The 25,522-nt window shown below is 41.7% G+C and overlaps 1 protein-coding gene across 1 annotated transcript in view; it reads left to right on the plus strand.

Annotated features, from left to right (window-relative positions):
* NETO2 (neuropilin and tolloid like 2) overlaps window positions 1-25,522 on the plus strand; it is a 55,337-nt gene that overhangs the window by 14,278 nt on the left and 15,537 nt on the right. Inside the window, exons 2-6 of the mRNA XM_075576275.1 lie at window positions 11,454-11,510; window positions 12,848-12,988; window positions 21,312-21,560; window positions 22,705-22,749; window positions 22,851-22,978. Of these exons, the coding sequence (XP_075432390.1) occupies window positions 11,454-11,510; window positions 12,848-12,988; window positions 21,312-21,560; window positions 22,705-22,749; window positions 22,851-22,978 (620 nt within the window). The remainder of the gene's footprint in view (window positions 1-11,453; window positions 11,511-12,847; window positions 12,989-21,311; window positions 21,561-22,704; window positions 22,750-22,850; window positions 22,979-25,522) is intronic.

A 25,522-nucleotide genomic window follows, 5' to 3' on the forward strand; every position in this document is an offset into this window, starting at 1 on the left:
GATCCTGTAGAGTGCTGCCAAGAGATAATATATAAGACCGAGATACTTTAAAGAAACAGTTACAACATTGGTGTTCAGTAGTAGATCTATGGCTGAATAACTGGTCATTACATAACTTCATAGCTGTAAAATATTGAGGCTGTGGTTACGCTCTGTACGTGTTTTATGCAGTTTTTTAATAGTTTTTGTCTGTTCCCATATTGGTTTATCGCCTATTGGTGATCTAATGCTCTGGGTAGCATTGCTCACCCCAGAGTTTTTGAGAAAAATTTACTAACCCTATCAATTATTATATATGGATCTAACAAGGTGTAACACTAGCTCCATATATCTTATTACTCAAAGGATTATTCCTATCTTTAATTGAAGAAGTACATACATAGATAACACACCAAGGGTCAGCAACTATCTACACTGCCACTCTTTATCTTATTGTATGTGTTTATGACTAGTTAGTTGCTTACTAAGATTGGTCACGGATTCACTATTACCAATCTGATACTAATAATTTTTAACATTACCATTAAAGGGTTTTAAGAATACAACTTATCATACTACACTGTGAGTGCATTCAAAGGGATTTCTTTTTTTCTTTTTGTATTAGTTAAATTCTGAACAGCAAACTTATTTTAAAAGGCCATTTGTAAGAGTACTGCTGGTTAATGATTATTTGTTCTATTTTGCAAAGTACTAGGAAGAATACCCATAGCTTCTTCATGTGGAATATTAGTATAAAGAAACTATGCAAAGGGCACATACAGTAATAAAGACACAAGTAACATCTATATTTTGATTAATAGAGAGAACATTTGCCAACGCTGTTATAGACCTTTGTTCTCTGACTCCAAAGAAAAGATATTTATCCACAAACATAGTCAAAGGTGCTAATAGTGACCGATTCCCAGAAACTATAGGTCATCCTGGGGGAAGACTTACAAATTAAATGGAGATATATTGGAGGGAATCCTTGATGGAGAAGGATTTAGGAGTGCTTGTACACAGCAGGCTTAGCAATAGTGCCCAAAGTCATGCAGTAGCTGCAAAGGCAAACAAGATCTTATCTTGCATCAAACGGGCAATGGATGGAAGGGAAGTAAACATAATTATGCCCCTTTACAAAGCATTAGTAAGACCACACCTTGAATATGGAGTACAATTTTGGGCACCAATCCTAAGAAAAGACATTATGGAACTAGAGAGAGTGCAAAGAAGGGCCACCAAATTAATAAAGGGGGTGGACAATATAACTTATGAGGAGAGGCTAGCTAAATTAGATTTATTTACATTAGAAAAGAGGCGTCTAAGATGGGATATGATAACTATATATAAATATATTCGGGGGCAGTACAAAGGACTCGGGGCCATCCCTTAAGGTTGGAGGAAAGGAGATTTCACCAGCAACAAAGGAAAGGGTTCTTTACAGTAAGGGCAGTTAAAATGGGGAATTCATTACACATGGAGACTGTGATGGCAGATACAATAGATTTGGTCAAAAAAAGGTTGGACATCTTTTTAGATGAAAAAGGTATACAGGGATATACCAAATAAGTATACATGGGAAGGATGTTGATCCAGGGATTAATCCGATTGCCAATTCTTGGAGTCAGGAAGGAATGTATTTTTCCCCTTATGAGATATCATTGGATGATATGTCACTGGGGTTTTTTGTTTGCCTTCCTCTGAATCAATAAGTAAGTATAGATATAGGATAAAGTATCTGTTGTCTTAATTTAGCATAGGTTGAACTTGATGGACGTACGTCTTTTTTCAACCTCATCTACTATGTAACTATGTAACTATGAAGAGGGGAGGAGAATCTGGTTATGTAATTTAGGTAAGTATAAAATAAAGGTACACATGGGGAATAGTCAGATATTTAAAGGAGCAATCTAAGCCATTTGTTGTTGTTTTCTCGTCTTAATTTTTAAGGTGTGAAGCAGGGGGTTTCCGGAGCTGAACCACATTCATTTCAGTTCCAGGGAACCCCTGCTTCCGGAGATAGACCTCCAGGGGGGGGGGGGGAAGCGGGGATGGGGATCTCCCGCAGTTTTCTATAGTTTTCAGCTTCCTCATCTCGTGGGCCAATAGGAAGCTGCACCGGATGATGTCACAGCTTCCTATTGGCCTGCATGGCTCGGGAGCTTAGAAAAGTGGGAATATAGTGAATCCTGGAGCAGCTACCGGCACTCACTATGGAGGTCTATATCTCCAGAAGCAGGGGGTTCCTGGTGCTGAAATTAATGGGGTTCACCTCCGGAGACCCCTGCTTCAATTCTGTATTAAAAAACAACTTGGATTGCCTCTTTCATATTATGGTTATTTTCTTCTCTTAATAAAAAAAATCAATAATGTTTCCTTTTAATTTTAGAGCTGGATCCTTGTTCAGTGGATTATAATATTTAGTATCTCAGAGTGTTTTATGATATTCATTAATGCAGTCCTTATCAGACATTTTATCCCTACAGAATGTGTCCTTTTATGAGTTTCTGCGATGTTAGTTTTTCTGTGTGTCAAATTTTGATTAAGGATTTTTTTATATGTGTACGTATTATGCAATTTGTCAATTTTATCCATCACAATTTGTTGAAATGTAGGGACTGTGTATAGTGTACAGGTACAAATATTGAACTACAATAACTTTATTTCACATAGCACTTTTCTCCCAGTGGGACTCAAAGCGTGTCACAATTACAGTATAGTGCATGTTACGCAGCACATGGCACAGTCCCTGCCCGTGGAGCTTACAATCTATGTTTTTGGTGCCTTAGGCAGAGGGAGATAAAGTGATTTGCCCAAAGTCAAAAAGAGCTGACACCGGGAATTGAAGAAGGTTCCCCTGATTCACACTCAGGGGGCTACGCACTAAGCAGTGAGCTTTTGCTTTCGAGTATGAAATTTGGACTCGCCCGTTATAAAATGAAGCCAAACGCAGGATTCACGAAGAAGTGAAGCCCATTTTGGTACATGTGATCAAAAACATGTCCTATCTTGAAACCTGTTTTTTTTCCCCCTGCTATCGGGCTGTGAATTCTACAGAACAATAGCTGCATGGAGATGCTGCGTCTCCATGCACGACTCTTACAGGCGATCATACAGTATAAATATACATTTTAATAATAGTGTACATGTGCAGGGGGTCTCCAGAGCTGTACCGCATTGGTTTCAGCCTCGGGGACCCCCTACTTCATGACATACAATGCCCCGTCATAGGCGTTACAATAGCCATTACAATAGCCGCTAAGGTGGATAAGGGGTTATGGGCCATTAGATTGTATTTTTTTATGTATTCTTTCTGGCAACGGAGGACATGGCCCTGCAGTATACTGATGAGGACGCCCTTCATGTTGACAGGGGTAAGTAAAACGGTTTTTATTTACTTTATTTATGCTGCCTGGCTAATGTTGTGTTTAATAATGGGCAAGTAATCTATTATCCATATCTGGATAATAGTTCTTTTGCACATTACTGTATGTGTTGGGGGGAGATGTATTTATTGAAATGTAGGCCATGTTTTTTTTTTTTTAAATACAGGAATGGTACCGCAGGCCAGCAGGGACCCACGGGGACCACCCGAGGACCAACAGACGCATGTGTGGACCTCCCGAGGACTCACGAACGCCCACGGGCACCACCCGGGGTCCCCTGTGGGGCCCCCAGACACCCGCGGGAACCACCTGGAGGCCCACGGAGCTTAGCAGGGACCACCCAAGGGACTCCAGACACCCGTGGGAACCACCCAGGGTGTCCTGTGGGGCCCATGGACACCTGCGGTGACCACCCGGGGACCCCCGCCAGCCTGTGGTATTAATCTTGTGTCTAAAAAAATAAATAATGGTTTTATGTGGGGGCACAGAGGTTGGGTGGGTTGTTTATTGTTGTTTATTAAATATTGTAATGTTTTTGGTGGCCTAGGAGGTGGCTAGTATGGCTGTTGTGTGCATTTTTTTTTATTGTGGCTGGCGGTGGTGGGTGACAGCGGTATTAGCCCCAAGGATGGGTGTTTAGACTTCCGGGTAGATAGCGGGAAGGGTTAACCCCTTCAATGCCTTAGCGGTATTAACCGCTAAGGTAATGACGAGGTTAAGTCCACCGCAAGCCCCCCGCAAGGTCTAAACACCCACCAAGGGCCAAATACCAACTTCACACACCCCTGCTACCCACAATAAGCCTGGCACTGGTGGTTAACCCTTTCATTGCCTTAACGGTTAGCCGCTAAGGTTATGAAGTTGATTGTAAATGCATTGTTCATGCATCTAATTCATGCCGGAGGTCTCTGGTGCTGATATTAATGGATATCAGCTCTGAAGACCCCCAGCATCAATCCGATGCAGATGCAAAAAAGCATTATTTTTTCTAAGTCCCGTCTCGCTGCTTCTAAGCAGGTTTCCAACACCCTCACGACAAATTTTCCTGGTGTGATGATTTGGACTGAAATTCGCCATTCTAGAGCCATGATAGGCGTCGATAACCTAATCGCTGCTACTAGAATTGCACAAGTTTGTGAACCTGCCGAAAAGCGGCAAAAAATGGCTTCTCGCCGCTCATGCAGTTTAACCATTTTTTTGGTGGCGATTCAGTCTTTTATTGCCCACTTATCGCCGCTTACAGAATCGGAGTAGGCATTTTGGGCGATAAGCGGCTTATGAACGCTTAGTGCATAGGCCTCTTAGGGGCCTATGCAGAGAGCAGCGCTTTTTAAAATTGGAGAGGGGAATAAAAAGTAGGTTTAATGGAGAGTTTTATTCTCCATATGCAGAAATGGGCGAAATCCGCTATTTTTAGCATTACTGCATGTGGAGAATTGTAAATGAGGAGATGCGCGCAGGTGAAAGGGGAAAAAAAAATCGCGTATTTTTTTTTTCCCCTATAGCCGGCGAGCTCCTGCTTCTTGCCAACTTTAGCTGGCAGAGAAAATTGAAGAAAATCGCGCCAAAAACAGCCGCTAGATGGCGAGCGCGCCTTTCTGAATTTGGATATTTTTCAGACTGGCGAGATGTAGTTTCTCGCCAGCCGCGCGGCGAGATTTTCAAATAGAAAAAAAAAATGGCGCATTTTTACTACCTCTCCATTTTCAGCTGTTTTTTGCGCGATTTTCTCCGGAAAATGGCGAGATTTTAAATAGCGCTGCTCTCTGCATGAGGCCCTTAGAGGTTGCTTTTCCAAGCATCAAGTACTGCTTTAGCCAATGATTTCCTGCAACAGGTGACATTTCTACCCGAGTTTAACTGTGTTTCCAATACTCCTTCCAAATTTGTTTTTCATGAAAAGAAGTCTGACATTTACTTTGGCTTCTGGCATTTAATAAAATAAATAAATACTTGATCCTAATAGCTTCAAGCAGAAATCAATTCCTCCTGGTGTAAGGAAATCCCCAGCTGAATAGTATTGCTGTACTAGACCTCTGGCAACTAATCTGGTCTCAGTAAAATGCTAAGCAATGTATTTCTGGCTCACCTGCTATGGACAGGATTCCCATCCTGCTTCTGAACTCTAGTCAAATCAAACAGAAGTATTCTGCTGAAATAATGATTAGAGATGGGAAGATCCGGGTGAGAGAAATCAGAACCTTAAATTCCAAAACAAAACACAAAACCCTTATTATTAGAACTAAAACAGAACACCAGGGCAGGTGCCAATATCTGCAGCAGGAGGGCTCAACTCCTGTCCCCCGCTCACGCAACAGGACAGGTTTTCAGGTTACCCCAACTCCAGCCGCAGGTGGCTCAATCAGAGGCTCAGTTGAAGACTGAGCCTCTGATTGAGACACTGGTGCTGAAGCAGGGACTGATTGAACCACCTGTGCTGAAGCTGGGACTGATTGAACCACCTGTGCTGAAGCTGGGACTGATTGAGCCACCTGTGCTGAAGCTGGGACTGATTGAGCCACCTGTGCTGAAGCTGGGATATCCTGAAAACATGATTTGGGGGGGAGGGCTTGAGGACTGGGGTTGAGCGCCCACAGCTCTACAGAACCATATTAAAAGCTTGGAGTATTTCTCAACATATTAATATGTTTAGTTATTTTCAGTTATATTATTTTAGTTTCCTAATTGTCCTTTATGATTGTGTATTTATTTTAAGCATTTTTCATACTGTATTATGCTATTTTAGCATTTTCCTGATAATTTTTAGTTTTTTCCATAATTGGTAAAATGACAAAACCAAACAAATTGAGAATCAAAACCAGAACCAAAATGCAAAAACATGGGAGAACCAATGCCATGTCAAAATACTTGAATGTTATTTGGAACCAAAACAAAAACATGATTAAAAGTGCCCACCCCAATGATATACATAGCTTGTATGGCACAGTATATGTAAAGCCAGTGTAACTAGCGCTAAGCAGCTAACCAGTGGAGGAAGCGCTAAAACACTTAAAAACAGTAAAAGTAGATAAAAGGTGATAATCAATAAAAACACAGATATACGGGCTCCTAAGAACACCAAACAGTTAAAAACAAGTAAAAAAGTTAATATGAGATCCAATGTTTAAGTCCTGCTCCCAAGTCCAAATCAGGGGATTTTTCTGATCCCCTCACAAAGTCCATCAAAAGAAATCTGGTCAATTTGGCGCAAAGGGCTGTAAACAAAAGAAAATGTGTGGAAGAGGATAGAGGTTACTAATGCATATAAAGGTAAGAGAAAGGAGTGATAATTAGCTCCAGTACAAGTCCTTGGAGATGATAGATAGGGAACTGAGGTTTGGGTGGGGGGTCCTCCTCCGGGTGTCGTCCACTCCCCACGTCGTTGGATTCCCTCCTTCTCTCTCTTCGGGCTGCTGCAGTCCAGGCTCCCGCTCTGGGCTGTGTGCTGGTTCCTGTCCTGTGAGATGCACAAGCTCCGTTTGACCGGTTCTACTTCCTGGTATGGTAACTCTGGTGACGTCACTTCGTCAGCTACGGTGGCTCATGTAGGACACCCTACGCATTTTGAGAAACCAGTTCTCTTCCTCAGGGGCTGGTCCATTGGGCACATAATGGTTGTTTATATACCCATCGGTCCCATAGCAATGTTATGCGCAATTGGAAATACCAGCTTGACATTGGACTAATTGCGTGACGCTGAATCATGAAAGGTTATTTACATTTATGTTAGACTGAGTGTGCATGTTCAAATGGATTACAACATCCGCATTAAACAGATCTGAAGTGTGTAATAGTGAATAAATAGATAAATGAATACCAATATAGTATGTGGCTAAAAGAGATAAACCCCCTGGAATGTACTGAGAATGTTATATACACAAGGTGGCACCAGAACTTCCTTGTATTTAAATCCCCAATGTCACGTTGGCTAATAGGAAGCCACAATGGATAACGTTGCAGCTTCCAATTGGCTGGCGTGACGGCGCTTTGGACCTGTATTTTGTTTCTCCTGGAGTGGATGGTATATTAACGGTATATTGGGAACAAAGGGGTCCCCAGAGCATGAAACATCGCCTTTAAACTCCGTGAACCCCATCCATGTAAAAAAGGAGGGGGGGGGCAAAAATAACAGGGGCAACTGCCCCTTGTTGTATCCAATGTCTCACCTTATTACATCTGATAAAACAAATGACCTAAAATTCATGCAGAAACTAATGTTAAACTAGCAACCCCAAAATACCTTGCAGCCAAGCTTCATTGCTAAAATAAGAACAACCTCAATAAAGGTACTGTAGTTATCTTGGGAAAAGGCTATACAATCGGCGGCTTAGTGAAGGATAACCATCATTCTTGTAGCTTACTGTCACTTCTTTCTTCTGCTTGTACTTTTCGTTCTTCGCAGAATCTGGGTAAGACTTACAAATCCTACGGGAGTTTGTTTCTAAAGCTGAACATGACTTACTGTCTATCTGTGTGAAAATTATCACAGTACTGTGCAGGAACGCTGCTTATGAACTGTATATTCAATCTAGCAGCAGGACAAGGGGCGTAGGTATCACATTCCCCCAGCTGCAAAACTGTAGCAAAAAAAACCAAAATGCACCTCATTTATTAAACAAACAGATCTCAGGGGAAGCGATGGGATTTTGTTGCTTTAAGAAATTCAGATGTACACTGATGTAGCCAAGTGTCCTTTTTCTGCCTCCGGAGTGGGGGAGCTGGCGGTTAGTGTACCAGAGCACCGCACATGGCTTCTCCATTTTGGCTTTATTTTTGTTAAATAAATCATGACACGGTGTAATATGTCATGTGTTGTTCATCTGAGGTTGTATTTACCTAATTTTAAGACCTGCTAAGGAACAGATGGTTGTTATTATGTCCTGATATGTAAAACCATAGAATTCAAAGAGGGTGTACTTTCTTTTTCACACAACTGTAAGTGCACCAACGATTCACACAGGGGAAGCGCTACCTCACACTTTGGGTGGGACTTTTCTATGGACACTGGGTGTTTAGGTGCCTAGGGCACCCTCAGTACTTTGTGGGAACCACACCGGGGTGTTGGGTATTGTGTTTGGGTATTGCATTGTGATATTGTATTGTGGGTGTGGTATTGTTATTGTTATAGTGTGAGCAGTAAAGAAGTTCTAATATATCCACTTGTATAGTGGTTATTGATGTGGGACCATCCCGCCCTGCTGGGATCCTTCATAGGTGGATGCGCTGCACCGAACAGAGAGAGAGTGATCAACCCCAGGCTCCCAGAAGCGGAGGTTCAGGCCTCCTGTGTGCCAACAGGTACAACAGGAGCACACATACCCATTAGTCATACGGACAGGGGGCTACACTAGTAAGACTTAATTCTCCCAAGCGCCGCGGAGAAACACACAAACGTCTGCATCGCTGGGGACAGTGTGTGCCGCGGTCATGCTGCAGGGGTCTATGCTACTGAATGGGACCCCTGCTACGTTAATTCTCTGGTGCCACAACCGCCGCGGCTGCGTAGCCGCAACACCGAAGATGTCTGTGATTAGGGTAACTGGCTCTGCACTTCTTTAACCCAGGATGTGCTGAAAAGCTGTGCAATGCAGCTGGCATAAGATTATTGGACCATGTTAAAATGGATTTCAAGCAAATGGTGACACTGTGTGCTCATGTGAATGTCATTACCCAGAATCCCTGGCTGCAGTGGAAGTGCTGTTTGTTAAGAGATAATGGGGACAGACAGGGCTGCAGACCTGTCTGAGACGTGTGAATGTAATCACAAGTGGTATTTTTATTTTATGGAACAGTATGAACACTGCAGCTGCGACGAGTTCAGAGAGAATAATTCTCATTCAATAAGCTTTGAAGCCATCGTGCTACATCTGTATGATACTGTTATCTTGCTCCAGTTTTACAGCTGGGAGACTTTGAAACATATCTTGTTATGTTTCTGTAGATGTAGCAGACATTATCGCACAATGAATTGCGGTAACGCTGGAGCATTTTTGAACAGGAGTGCTATTGAAAGCAATGGCTAAGGAGATAACACGTTATTAAATATGTTATTTGGTATATAAACTCATGTTAAAAGGGGTAATAATGTCTGCTTCCTCTGTAGTTTTAATGTACCATATAAATGCAGCATCCCTGCATGGTAGTATGATCATTCACACAGAAAGTGTGTGTAGAGCAGTAACAAACAAAGAAACATAGCATTTCACGGCAGATAGGAACCACTTGTCCCACCGTGTCTGCCCCCCTGTGCCTGCCCCCCTGTGCCTGCCCACGTGTCGGCCCCCCATGTCTACCCACCATGCCTGCCCCCCATGCCTTCCCACTGTGTCTGCCCCCTGTGTCTGCCCCCCGTGCCTGCCCCCATGCCTTCCCACTGTGTCTGCCCCCTGTGTCTGCCCCCTTGTGCCTGCCCACGTGCCGGCCCCCCGTGTCTACCCACCGTGCCTGCCCATGTGCCGGCCCCCGTGCCTGCCCCCGTGTCTGCCCCCCGTGCCTTCCCACTGTGTCTGCCCCCGTGTCTGCCCATTTTCCTATCTGTTGTAAATCCTGAGACCCAATCCTTGGCTTTCTTCTGTCATTAGGATTTAGCCTTATGTCAATCGCAAGGTTTTTTCCCTTTCCATGCTGTATTAGCCCATGCCCCCTCTGCTGGGCGGCTATTCCACAAATCCACCACCCTTTCTGTGTAGAAGTACTTCCTCACATTGCCACCCTCCAGCTTTAGGGCATGGCCAACTTGACTTGTGTTTCCATCATGTTGAGATATCTGTTTTGTGAAAAGGTTCACATATCCGCTCCTATGTGGTACATACTCATTCTGAGTCTAATAGGGTTGCTAGGTGTCCAGTATTGAACCAGACTGTCCAGTATTTGGACACTGTCCAGTAAAAAATTAGAGGTAATACTGGACATTTATGAGCCGTTATTACCTCTCTGGACATAGATACCTATCTGGCTTGGGGGGCAGCGGGCAGTTGCAGAGGCCCCGCGCTCTTCCCCGGGGGATCGCATGAGGCCCCTGCAACTGTTTACTTACCTTGCTTCAGCCAGCTTGTGTTGTGTCGCCATGGCAATGCGGTGTCAAATGACGCCGCAGCGCCATGTGACGTGACGTTACATGGTCTCACAGCGTCATATGACGCGGATGAAGGTAGGCAGGGGGGCGCGAGAGTCTGGGGAGAGGGAGACAGGGGGGCAGCACTAAAAGTTTGCTCTCCCCTGATCTACACCATGCTGGTGTTAACCCTATGTTGCATGGGTACTGTATATAATTGCCACAATATACAGAGGCGAGGCAAGATAAGAATAGACAATATAGAAAAGGTGATTAGAAATACATAATATTACCATTTTAGTAAATAGTCATACAGTATATTAGCCCCTTCGTAGTTCAAGTGGCCAGCAAGCCATAGTTTACTGTATGTGTAGGGTGTTTGTGTTGTATGTTAATTAACTCCTGATGCCATGCCCTTGCAATGCTATGGGCATCAAATATGTTTCTGCAATAGAGGACAGTACTGTGTTAGCCCATAGAGCAACCAGAATGGAAGGTTTTTCTAATTAAAAAAAAGAAAGAACCTTTAATGGCCAACTAATGTTTTAAAGGGGTACAAGCTCTCAGTACTACGCAAGTCCATTCTACAGGCTTTTTTTTTACAATAGAAACTGAACTGCATGTATAAATATGCCATGTTATTCTAGTGTCCTCAGAAAATAAATCCTGAAGAAAGTAAGTGAGTGGCCCTAATTTAGTATGATTCGGGAACTTGAGTGAACATTTTGCACATGTCTTTCCAAATGCAATCTGCCTTTTAAACCTATTGGTTCTATATATCCCCTTCCAACACTCACATTACATATACTGTAGTATTCTACCCTACATTCAATTAACTAATCTTGCTCTTCATCATTCCCCAAATGAATTACAAGTTACAAGCAAGAACATTTCGAAGATAACTGCTGATGGAAGCTGGAACCGAGAGCATCCAGATTGAACCTATACACAGCTTACAGATAATGCGTTAATGATCGTATTTATGCTCAAAAAAGCCATGGAAATACTTTTATCTTCTTGTTTTCTCTTGGCAGTGTTGCTGATAACGATTCTAGTGGTGGAAGGCATTGCAGTGGCACAGAGGACACAAGGTACTTCCATAATGAGCGCTGTTTTTCTATGGCACTCTGGGTCTGAAAATGGCTCTGTTATTTTTAATATGGTACTTGACGGATACAATATAAAAACAGATCTGATTGCAGGTTGCTGATAGCAGCTTGTTCAATGTTACTGTGCTTGCAGTGATTACTCAAATGGCTATTCTGTGCTACTGCGTAATAATTGATATCTACATGATATACCAAAAGTAGAACATAAAAAAATATGAATTTAATCTGATTGTGTTTCATTATTTTTGTATATAGGATTGGTAGTATGTCTAGCACATTGTCACAATATTTGTAACTGTATAGTCATGTTTTGTAGGGAAAAAGATGGCAGAACTCTAAGCAAAGAAAACAATTTTTTGAGGTTTATGTATCAAGGCAAAAGTGGATACATTTGCCGGTCAAATGACTGGATTATATGTATAAAGACAAAAGTTCCATTGAAAACCATAGGATTTTTTTCTTTGCTACATCTTGTGCAATTGTTTGAAACAAAATTGCTCCACTTTTCCCTTTATATATATATATATGGGATACATGTCCTACTGAATTATTTCTTGCCACTATATATATATATATATAGTGGCAAGAAATAATTCAGTAGGACATGTGGCAAAATACATACAACTCCCTACTCATTTTATGGTGGTCCACCAGAGCTGAACTGCGCTTTTTTTTTTAGCTCCGGGAAACTCACAGTTTCCAATATGTTTATATTTGTAAATGCCACTGTTTCCGGTCCCTTTTGGGAAACCAACATGACCGCCATCCAAGCCTCACTTCCACAGACCAATAGGAAGCTGCAATGTTATCAGAGCCCGACATCTTGGCTTCATCTTGGCTTCCACATCGGTAGCCATCTTCGATTTTATTTGCATCTTACCAGCACATAAAAAGGTACATTTCTCAGGAGCCAAAGAATCTCAGGACGTAGGAATAGAGAAGTCCAGCTACAGGCGTCCAGATTCTGTAAAAAAAATAATGGGATGTAGTGCTTTAAATAATCCATACAGTATAATCAAGTTTCTGGCGCCCCACAAAATAATTGCCTGTATAAAACGTAGATGAAAGAAGTGAACGTTTGAGCTTCTATTAGCAAATAAAATATGCATTGTTAGGATTTTCTATAATATCAGAAACACAGTGGAATATACATTTATATAGATGATGTAGCACATGTCATTGTTATACTACGTATCCTGTTAGAACGCGGAATATCACAAAGTTTCCAGAAGATGAAATGGCAGGGCTGGTGCTGAATATCACAATATATCCTACCATATCACATCAAAAGAGAACATCTGTATTTTTATTTATTTTAGATGGACAAAACATAGGTGCTAAACACATTCCAGCAACCCAGTGCGGCACTTGGATTCGGACCAGTAATGGGGGACATTTTGCTTCGCCAAATTTTCCCAACACCTATCCTCCTAACAAAGAGTGTGTGTACATCCTAGAAGGTGTGTATGTCTTGTATTGATGTCATTCAACTTTCCATAATATGTTGAAAGAACAGAGGAAAAGAAACTATGGTTATCTAGTTAGTGACTCTATAAAATCATGTGAAAATATAGCTTTGAGTACCTTTCAGCATTAAAATATGAACAGGCCCGCCGACCGCTTCTCTGGGGCCAAGGGCACAGTGTTGGACCCGGGCCCCGGGGTAGTTGAGCGGGAGCAGCCAATGGTCATGGAGGGGAGCTTAGGCCGTGCAGTGCATGGTAGCCAGATGCAGAAGTTAGATCCAACTTTCGGGTAGGCCCAACTTCCGGCATCAGCTGGCCAGGACCCCTGGAGCTGTCAGGCAAGGGACACTTATCCTGGCTCTCCATACCCCCTGTCTGCATCCCTTTATATGGAACTAGCTTTTGTACCCGGCTTTGCCCCGGGGAATGTAATATTGAATACATGACCCCGCCCCCTCCTCCCGCCCCGCTGGCGGCACATCTCCCTGCGCTGCTGTGGCATGTCCCCTCGCTGCCAAATCCGCAACAGAATGTCCAGTATATACACACACACACAACACACACACACAGATATATATATATATATATATATATATATATATATATATATGTGTATATATATATATATACACACATAAACACACAAATATATATATATATACCCCTGAGGAAGGTCCCGTTCAGCGGACCGAAACGTTGGATAGATGTGCAAGTTTCTTTAATACAGTTTATAGCTGCTTATACCTTCTGAGTGCTGTTGTCTCCTTACCTTTGCTGGTAATGTACAGTATGATATATATATATATATATATATATATATATATATATATATATATATATATATATATAAAGCATACATATATGCATATATACATACATATATATATATAGAACACACAAATGAAAGGACAAAGACAACCCCCTTGTTAGCACTCTAAATTACACCTAAAGAAAATCTACTAATAAAGATTATATTGCAAGAACCAGATGCACTGCAGAGTCAGAAAAATGAACAAGATTTTATTGGAATAACAGCAAGACACACTAACTTAAAAACATGAATATACTAAAGACAGCCTAACAAAATATATGTATCAGAAATATATTAGATAAAAGGGGGACTGTTGATCTAGTGAATTGAATTCTATTTTACCTCAAAAAAACTAAAGTGTGTCTAAATGAATATAAATTGTAACACAGAAGTAGTTTAATATAACCCTTAAAGGTAATACAAAATATTATAAATCCCTACTGGCATGAATGCCTAATAGAGAGATATATGATGGATTGTGGCATGGAGGAAAAGTATATGATCAATGACCCAGTATACAGCCAGGAAAAATAATATATTACCAAGAATAAAGGGGGAAGAAAAAAGCAAACAGGGAAAAAAATGATATAAAAATAATAATCATACCCTGCCTAGCAATTCCCCCCCAAAAAAGGGGGGAAAACAATGAGAACTGATGCAGCAAACAAAAAATATACCTATTAATGACATGCTAACAAACAGAGTCATACAAACACTCTTGAGTGTTTATTCTTTGACAGCCCCCATGTAATCTTTATTTGGATGGACTTGTGAAGGATCTGCTGCAGCATTTTTTTATTCTCCTTATTTCTGCTATGCACAAACATTGGAACAAACCTTCTACAATCTGATGGACACATGCCTCACGCAACCCTGCTACAGCTGAGTATTAACTCTCTTTGCTGTCTGGGCATTACTTGTCCTTGCAGTGCTATGCACTGCTGTATTTTCCATTTGTATGACTCTGTTTGTTAGCATGTCATTAATAGGTATATTTTTTTGTTTGCTGCATCAGTTCTCATTGTTTTCCTTTTTTTGGGGGGAATTGCTAGGCAGGGTATGATTATTATTTTTATATCATTTTTTTCCCTGTTTACTTTTTTCTTCCCCCTTTATTTTTGGTAATATATTATTTTTCCTGGCTGTATACTGGGTCATTGATCATATACTTTTCCTCCATGCCACAATCCATCATATATCTCTCTATTAGGCATTCATGCCAGTAGGGATTTATAATATTTTGTATTACCTATAAGGGTTATATTAAACTACTTCTGTGTTACAATTTATATTCATTTAGACACACTTTAGTTTTTTTGAGGTAAAATAGAATTCAATTCACTAGATCAACAGTCCCCCTTTTATCTAATATATTTTTGATACATATATTTTGTTAGGCTGTCTTTAGTATATTCATGTTTTTAAGTTAGTGTGTCTTGCTGTTATTCCAATAAAATCTTGTTCATTTTTCTGACTCTGCAGTGCATCTGGTTCTTGCAATATAATCTTTATTAGTAGATTTTCTTTAGGTGTAATTTAGAGTGCTAACAAGGGGGTTGTCTTTGTCCTTTCATTTGTGTGTTCTATATAGTTGTTATTATCCCCTAGCACCAACAAGCTCTATAATTTTTCTAACTGCTTTAATTTGGGGTTTATATTTTATTTTACCCCTATAGTCAGTATTAATCTGGGGGCTTGATTTAACCTTTAATATTAGGTGTTGAGCAACTTCCTTTTTTGTGTGTTTTGTCTATACATATATATATATATATATATATATATATATATATATATATATATATATATATATATATATACACTTTTCCAGGGGAAGCAAGTCTCGTGTACATGTGTGTATATAAATCAAACGCTCAGGGATATATATTTCTGGGATAGAGGACCTGTTGGCAGCATTTATAGGGAAAGTTTATTTGTAGAGGTGAATATATACACAATAGTGATAGAACTAAACGAATTATTTTCGACATGTGGTGGTTTGTTTTGCGGTATATTTATCGGGTGTATAAAGATATATATATCCTAGAAGCCCCCACTCCTCTGTGTGGCAGATAGGAGCCATCTTGTGACAGACACACACGTCATCACCTCATAGCCACCGATCATCGCCTCACAGCAAACACCCCTGCCACCCGTAAATAGATGTTTAATCCGGATTCGCACTACTTTCCGATCGTATTATTTTTTTTATTACTGGGATAGGGCTGCGCCAGTTACCACCCCGGGGACTGGCCAACGCGAACATATACACATGAAATAAGTGCTGCTGTACAGGAGGGTCCTTGCTCGGTATACTCACTCTGCCCTCGAATTGCTTCTCATCCACGTCGCTCATGGCGGCGGCTGCTGCTCTAACAAAGCGGATACTCGAGAGAAGAAGGTAGAAGAGATGTGATGCATCCAAAATCAGAGAGAGTGTCCTCCACAAGATATGTAAATAACCAGGATGACAGTCGGGAGTCCTTGAGTAATGTAAGCGTATACTAGGAAGGGCTAAGTGTCTAGTGGGGTCCACTGACCTCCACAGCTTAAACACTGTATACACCCAACCAAATGAATTATTTTACAATGCAAAAGCACAGGTATGCATATATATATATGGTAGGGCACTGCGGCCCTTTACCTTGGTGCTTGACAGGACATCCAGACATCCAGGGCATGCAGCCCATCCAGGCAGGTAAACAGGAGAATGAAGGATGGTGATGGATCGCACAGCCACGAAGATCCAATTCCCAATGGGACCGGAGAGTATAAGACAAAAATGCACACTCCAATTATGCAATAGGTCTGGTTTATTGCAGGTGGGTACAGCAACAGGACAACACGAACGCACCTACGCGTTTCGTGCACAGGGCACTTTATCAAGATGACAAAATAACACATTGCTGCTTAATTTATACTCACTACCGGAGGACAACTCAGGTGAGTATAAATTAAGCAGCAATGTGTTATTTTGTCACCTTGATAAAGTGCCCTGTGCACGAAACGCGTAGGTGCGTTCGTGTTGTCCTGTTGCTGTACCCACCTGCAATAAACCAGACCTATTGCATAATTGGAGTGTGCATTTTTGTCTTATACTCTCCGGTCCCATTGGGAATTGGATCTTCGTGGCTGTGCGATCCATCACCATCCTTCATTCTCCTGGATACTCGAGAGAAGGTCAGACCGGCGGTGGCTGCTGCTCCCGCGCATATCCCAGTCCCTCTGTGCTTTTTCCTCTCCTTCTTTTCTTCCTCCCCCCCGTTGGTACATCTCCCCCCACTGGCGGCACATTTTCCCGGCCACCCCCCATTGGTACTTCTCCACTAGCTGGCACATCTCCTCCTCCCCCTCCCCCCAAACATCTTACATGACACACAGACACAGAGACACACACAGCTCCGATCCAGGCAAGGACACGCCCCCTCCCTTAGTAGCCCCGCCCCCCGCCCATGCTCTAACATTTTTGCTGGACAGCCGAGTGAAACTTATAATGTCCGTAATTTGGGAGGTGAGTGACATTGGAAGCTCAAAATAGTTGCGTTGACCTACAAATCCGCAGCAGAATGTACAGTGAAAGTTTTGTTGTGCTGCGTGGTGCCGTTTCTGAGATTTTGATGCTTCTGACATACAAACAAACAAACGGAATCCAACTTAGAATTATAGTATAGATACCTAGTGCATAAGATTGCAATCACATTTACAAACATGCTACATTAGAGATAAACCTCTTATACTTGTTCCAAGCTCTCTGACTTAATACCGTGTTTCAACCTCAGATCATCATTTACATTTTAGACATACTATATAAATGTTCTCCTTTTGAACTTATTAACTTGACTCCGAACTTTGACATTTTAAGCAGGCTGCATACCAGGCACAATAAACAATTAGGGGGGCTGTTTAATGCATTTTAGACATTTTCCCATCTTTTACCAACTTCCCTTTTTAATTATAAAGTTGTACTTACCATATGACACCTGTCTATAATTAAATAAAGTATTTCCTCCTATTCTCTTAATTTGCACAAATATATACGAACTGGGAAATTAAGCTCAAATATGGATATGTATAGTGAAAAGAGTGAAAACACCACAGAAGCAGCCATCTTAAGGGTAACAAACAGAAAATCCATACTGTTTGTCAATTACATATATATATATGAAAAAAGTAGTGCACAATGTGATACTAAACAATTGTGAATATCTGTAACCCTCTCTGCCGGCTCCTAGGGGAGTTTATATCAGTGTCTCTATTAGTGGCCACTCAGGAGGCAATGGTGGGCACCAACAACTTTTGTAGTACAAAGAACACTCTTTATTTGCTCCCTTATACCAGGGCTCTTCTCATCCATACACAGGACACATAGTTACGGGTGTCATCAGTTACATGTGGTTTGCTTGCACTCTTGACTATTGCATCCCTTGGTGCCTGCACTTAACACACTGAGGAGGTGTGAACACTTGGCTGGTTTCCCACTTATCGTCCTGTTTCCATTCTGCATAACAACCATTACGCTCTGTGACTAGGGGCCCCTTCCTAGGTTCTGGCTGACTCAATATTGATAATGGACCTACATCTTGCTTCTGTGTCTGAACTGTAACTGCTAGACAGATTAGGACTGAGACCTGTGTGGACCTGCCTGTAGAGCTGGTCCTATTGCACCCGGGAGCCTCGCTCATGGGGACCACTGTAGAGTGCATACCTCTTCTTCAGTGAACCACTGAGCTCACCTTGGCCATATCCCGGGACCTTATCTGAAGGGTCATTGTCCCTAACTAAAACATAGCAAATGGGTACAAGTCCTTCCTATATACTCAGGAACACATTTCTTAACTATATACACTGAGGCTCCTCAACTCTCACTCCTTCAGGAACCTTCTCCTTCTTGTATATATACATATCTGCTGTGATGTCCCTGTCTCCAGGCAACATTTGGCGGGGCCTATCATCTGCAGACTTGCCGCAGCCCCATGTGATAGGAAAGGGCATTACTTTCTATGTGAGTCTGCACCAGTAACCCTTAAGGCCATGGTAATCTCACAGGGGGGTTACACACATGCATACATATATAAAATAGGCACACCGAACAGTTGCAGAAAACATGTCTTGTTGCCCAAATGTTTTAGCTACCCTCTGGAGCCTTTGTCAAAAGCTCCCTTTGTTTTTTCTTTATACTGTAGTATCTGCAAGGTACTCTGATGGAGTATCTTCAAGGTACTCCAGTATTCTGTTTTATAGCAGATAAGTGTGTGCCCCAATCCCTTCACACATATATAGTATTTTTTGTAATATAAAAAGTGCTGGTACCGGCCTCTTACCTTCTCCTCATCTGTCACATTGTCATGATGTTGCGGGGTCATGTGACATTGCGTTGCACCAGGTGACGCCACATTGCCATGAGGATGCATCATTTCAAGGTGATGCCGCCGGAGATGAGGAGCAGGAGGAGAAAGTAAGAGTAAAAGGTTAGCGTACCGTCACAATAAAGCTCTGTATATATATATATAATATACACAAATATATATAACTCATAGCAGCCACCGTGAGCAGAAAATCACAGCATCAGACTGGAAAACAAAATGCAGGTAAGTATCAACAAACAGTGTATATTATGTGTCCATACATTAAAACAAAGTGTCGGTCCTCTCAGGGACCTTCATCAGGCCTACTGGCCATTGTAGTTTGGTGATGCATATTTGTATACATATATCTGTATTGATTTCCATGCATGCAGATGCCAAATCATTTCAATTATTGTACATGTGAGGTGTGCCTAATCTTTTAATTGTTTCTATATATATATATATATATATAGAGAGAGAGAGAGAGAGAGAGAGAGAGAGAGAGAGAGAGAGAGAGAGAGAGAGAGAGATCAACCCTAGCAAGAGAAGACAAAGAACAGCACTCAAAGATAAATGGCAACAAAAAAACCTGTATTCAGATGGTACAGCACAAACAAGACCAACGTTTCCGTCCTTGTAGGACCTTCCTCAGGGTTGTGCTAGAGTACACTGACCAGTGGATACGTTATATACCTAAACCCCCACCAAGTGAGAGCAATCAGGATAGCTAATTAGTCCCATGATCAATCCCATCGTGTCAGGAGTCGCATAACAGCCGTCATGTGATCAGCTGTGTGGAAGGAAGCAACAAACAGTGCACATGCTCTTGCTGCTGGTGGCCACTTGGAGTGCCGTTGGGTCGCATCCTGTGTTACCTTGACAACGCGCTGCGTAAACCACGGCACCATAGTGCTTAGGAGAATACTTCACAGCGTCAATTGGAGCGCCTACGCAGCCAGGCAGTCAAAGCAGAGAGCAAGAAGGCGTCCCACATTGCCAGGCGACGCGATGTTCTCCTCGCAAAACACAGCTGTCGGCAAAAATAGGCAATGATGCGACAGCAGAATGAGAGCGTCTTTAGCAATATTATAGCGCTCATGTGGACAGCAATGGGGCGAATATCCATGGGTAATCTAGAAAACAGAAAAGTGGGGAACAAACGTGATTGAGGGGAAAGGAAATAAAAGCAAGAATTTCATATAATCCCGGGCTAGTAGGTTAAAGATAGCATGTAAACAAAAAGGGGCCAACAAGCAAATGAATTGACTAAAGATGCCATATGTAACCATCAAAATGATGCTGCATGTTAATAGTGTCGAATACAATAGATGTAAACACATCGCTGGACAATAGGAGAGGGAGGAGGAGGGAGGGAAGACAAACATAACCACGACAGGGAGGAGGCCGGGGGTACAGCAAGGGAAAGCCTGCTGGGGTCAGATAGCAGTAAAAGGTAAACACCATGAATACATATTGCAATGTATGAAATAAAGATCATAGAAAACAACCAAGTTTGAAGTCTTCATTGAGCACACTCGGGGCCATTGTATTCAACTCAAAAATTAGTTAGTCCCATGATCAATCAAGCTGTATATATATATATATACTCACACACACACTTCAGTTTTGTTATTTATACTTGAGAGACCGAACATGATGCTGCTCAATACAGAAATCATTACAAGAGCACCCATATTAAGTGTCGCCTGCAGAAAAAAACTGGTTGTTAGTACAATAAGATACTACATACTCATTCTGACATCAAAAGCTCCCTGCTCAGAGAAACTTCTAATCTAATCGCTCTGTTGAATGAAGTGAGGTTATTAACGCACATTTAAGAACAGGTACGTTTTTATTCACTTGAATGGAAGTTAAAGCATTGTTGAAGACATGCTATCAACTTCTCCACGTATTGAACAGGGATCTTAAAGAGCAGTAATTTGTCTACTACACGAGATAGATATTCAATAAGATTGACAAATGTCCTTTTTTAAGCATGTGCAATGGCTGGTGGGCCGGCAACATTCCCCCCATCACTGGGTTCAATGAGCAAGAAGGAACTTGTGCATTCAATACATAATCTTTCAATCTCAAAGTGTGTTAGAAAAAAACCATAAGAACCGTAAGTTGATGAAGTTCTGGGTCATGTTTTCCTGTGTTTCAGCTGCTCCGCGACAAAGAATAGAACTGACCTTTGACCAGCCTTATCACATAGAACCTTCCTTTGAATGCCGGTTTGATCACTTAGAGGTTAGAGATGGTCCATTTGGCTTCTCCCCAGTTATTGACCGATACTGTGGTCTTAAGAGTCCGACGCTGATCCGGTCAACAGGAAGGTTCATGTGGATCAAGTTTTCCTCCGATGAAGAACTTGAAGGTCTGGGGTTTCGGGCAAAATACTCCTTTATACCAGGTAGGAAATATGAGATTTTTAAATGTCAGAATTAAAAAAAAATAGCTCCAATATCTTTACAGTCAACAACTTATGCCGACTGTCGAGAGTATGTTTTTAAAGAGTTTAAAAAGCATTTCATATTCAAGCTATGATTCACACAGCCACCACCACATAAAACATTGTTTTTATATTACCTGCCCTTACTTATATCTGAGAAACGTCTAGATCAGCTAATATTTACCCTTAATGGTTCCACCGAATCTGGGCTGAGCCAAGAATGTTATGCACCCCAACTCACCCAGGACAAAAGGGCAAAGATCAATCTGATTTAAGATGGAAACCAGGTATAATGTTATTCAGGGGTGCTGCATCAATTCGTGTCTTTCCCATCTTATGACAAGTTTCGTTTTGCTTTCTTAATGACAAATATTGAGTCTCCAAATGAAACTTCCTAATAACTACTTTCCATGCTGTGCTGATGTCAGATTTTTATTTTTCTCATTTACACAAATATACAACCAAGGCGCAAATTAAGCTAAAATGTGGATGTGTGTAATAAAAAGAGAAACCGTAGAGGCAGCCATCTTTAATGCAAACCAACAGAAATCCCACAAATCCATATATCATTACAAATATATATTTATTTATTCTTTCTTAGTGTGCATTTAAGTGATTGTGAGTCTCCAGAAGGGAACAAGATTGATTCATTTTCAGGAAATGTAAGAAAATTAACAAGTCAGAAAAAAGCTTAAAATATAACATGCATCCTTCTATTTTAAAAAAAATAACACAAAACTATAGTTTTTAACTTTATATGGCAGAATGTTTATAGCACACAACCACCACAACCTTGTCATCACTTAGTGAGAGATTACACTTTGCAACACATTCTCGGACAGAGATGGAACAGGAAGACAACCTCAGTATCCAGAGGGCTACGGAAACACTCTCCCCAGAAGCAAACTATGAAGGGGTGACAATTACGAGACGTTATGTGAGCCAGTAGCATGCAAGTCCTTCAGACGTTCAGTTAACTCCCAATAGTTATAGGGCTCGTTAAAGATTAATATGTAAGCATCAACTACTTAATATTTCTTTTTGTACCAGGTATAAAATATCCCAAATGGTCAAATCACAAATGTATCATCTCTGTTTGTTACAGATCCAGACTTTAGTTACCTAGGAGGTATTCTAAGTCCTATACCAGGTCAAGTATTATATTTCTGTATGCTTTTTTTTTAATGTTAGATATTAAATGTGTCTCATCTTTCCATTGACACCACGTTCTCTGCTCTTTGCTCTTTGCAGACTGCCAGTTTGAGCTGTCGGGAGCGGATGGCATAATTCGCTCCAGTCAGGTAGAACAAGAAGAAAAATTGAAATCTGGCCAAGCGATTGACTGTATTTGGACAATTAAAGCTACTCCAAAAGCTAAAGTAAGTCCATTAGTGTCATTCAGTGTATCGTGAGATTATGGATCATTGGTTAGGTAGAATGACTATTAGAAATATTATTCTATTATTTCACAATAATTAAAGCAGTATCCTCTGGTTCTGCGACAGTCTTTTTCTGTAGGTGTTAGCATGACTGATAACCTGTTATTAGTCAACCCCGAACGTAAAGCCTGCACATCACAGCGACCTTCTTATTATCGACTGGCTTGTTGGTAGTTACGTTGCAGACAGCCATATTGTCCCACATTTAATGAATCGTGCTAGTTAATAAGACTCATTACATTTACGTGATCGGGCCATACAGGGTCTACCAGTAACCCTTATTTTGTTGTATGTCACCACAACTACAGATGTCAACCTCAAAGGACAGAAATCCGTGATATTTAGAGGTTTGGGGATAAAACATTTGCTGTGAAAAAGTACTGATTTTCCCTTTTTATCAGTGAACACAATGTGTTGCAGGTCCCTCTGGCAGGCAAAAGGGTTAAAGTTTATGAGTCTGCTGCAGCTCAAAATCATTGCGGTTTAGGGAAAATCAGTGAGAGTTGACATATCTGCCAAAGTAACAGAACTTTGTGCAATATCGAGGGTTGTAAGGTATCTATATACCTGTAAATATCTACAATCCATGTATTTTACTACCTTGGTATTAACAATTTACAGTAGTACATCTGAGACTTACGTAGCCCCCTTTCCCTATGACTAAGGGAACTCCGCGTGCTGATATACCTGTTCGCTCACAGGAGGACTAAGCCTCCGCCACTGGGAGCCTGGGGTGAACTCTTTCTCCTCTCAGTACAGCGCCTCCACCTATGAGGGATCCCAGCGTTGGTGGGAAAACCACTCACTGGAACCAATACAGTGATGAATAATACACACACAGGTATATCACAATGGTTTACTGACACACACATATAATAAAGAATAGCAATAACAATATCCCTGTGCAATACCCACACACAACCACTTGTGAGTATCCCAAAGTACTGAGGGTGCCCTGGGCACCTGTAACCCGATGTCCACATGAGCAAGCCCACCCAAAGTATGAGGTAGCACTACCCCCTTGTGATTTGATGGTGCACGGTGGGTACCTTCCTGGCTAGACAAGGGAATTGTGGGGATCCTCTATGAGCAGAGCCACATTCGTGGTCCCACGATGCGAGGCCTGCAAAGTTCCCTCACGCCCTGTCCCGATCCACCTTGAGAGGCAAGCTCCAGCTGGAGTGTCTCGCATAATGTCTATGATGTGGTCTGTGGCCTGGTCCCAGACCACCAAGCACCATGTGGCCATCCGGTCACCGGTGCAGCAACACTAACAGTACTCTAATGGAAAATAGTCCCTATCTGGGGCCTTCCCTGCAACACTTTACTGAGGGGACTTAGGGGCTAGCTGGGGCCTAAGGGGCAAATTTAGGCCTAGTCCAGGGAAGCACTGCTACAATACCTGTTCCTTTGCCTCCCTCCGTCAGACTGCCTCCAGTCCGTTTGCGCACCAAACCATATCCTGCTTCCTCCTGCCTCGCAGTCTCGCATTGGTGGGCTGGCCCCACGTGATTCCCTCCCCCAAAGCACTATTGGACATGTAGTCCTGCGGCCGCATGCGCAGAGCTCCCTGTAATGGCCGCCGCACTCCTATCTCACTGTGCATGTAGGTAAGAAGGGGGCTCGACTACATTTACAAGTCCAACAGAGGTATCGAACCACCGTTTTAGACTCACGTTGTATATGCTTGTAAATAGTTTTTGGAGTATTTACAAAAAATCTGCAGGAGTTGCTAATACTAAAGACTTCCTGATTAAATCCATTAAATAAAGTAAAACAAGAACTTTTAAAATACTTTGTTGTCCTGTGCCATTTCCCCCCAAGAACTTGTTTTTGGAAGGACTGCAATTTTAAATGGAATTGAGTACTGATTGAACCCATTTTAGGATGAACCAATGAAGATACAGCATGGCCATCAAAGCTTCTAGTGAATGTAAAGGTCATTCTTACAAAACATGAATCATGTAATGAATTGTGACATTTTGGGGGTTGAAACGTATAAAGTCTTAATAGTATAAGGACATCAACTGGGGCTAAAGGAGAGGTCATGTCACTGTCTTTGAAGTGGATGAGCCCAGTTTGAATCCCAGTGTGAGGTGTCCTTGTGACCTTGGGCAAGTCCCTTTGTGTCCTTTGCACAAGCACTAGAATTAGATCGTAAGTTCCTCCTGCAAGGGACTAATTGAGCCTGCAACATTCTATGTACAGTGCTGTGTACACTGTATGTGCTCTAAAAGGGGGGGGGGGGGTATTATTGTAGGTTTAATTGCAGTTTTACTTTGATCTAATTGTGTCTAATTTACAAAACAATTAGATAGTAAACTGAATCAGACAGTGATTTATTATGGTATATGCCATAACAACGAGGAGGAGAAAAAAGCACAAGAACAAGATAAATCACACAGGGACCAGACGATCGTGGATGACATCATGATGATGGATCTGGTTTAAGAACTCTTCTCTATTCCCTGGTGCTGTAAGATA

The sequence above is a fragment of the Ascaphus truei genome, chromosome 19, assembly GCF_040206685.1.
Source record: "Ascaphus truei isolate aAscTru1 chromosome 19, aAscTru1.hap1, whole genome shotgun sequence".
NCBI lineage: Eukaryota > Metazoa > Chordata > Amphibia > Anura > Ascaphidae > Ascaphus > Ascaphus truei.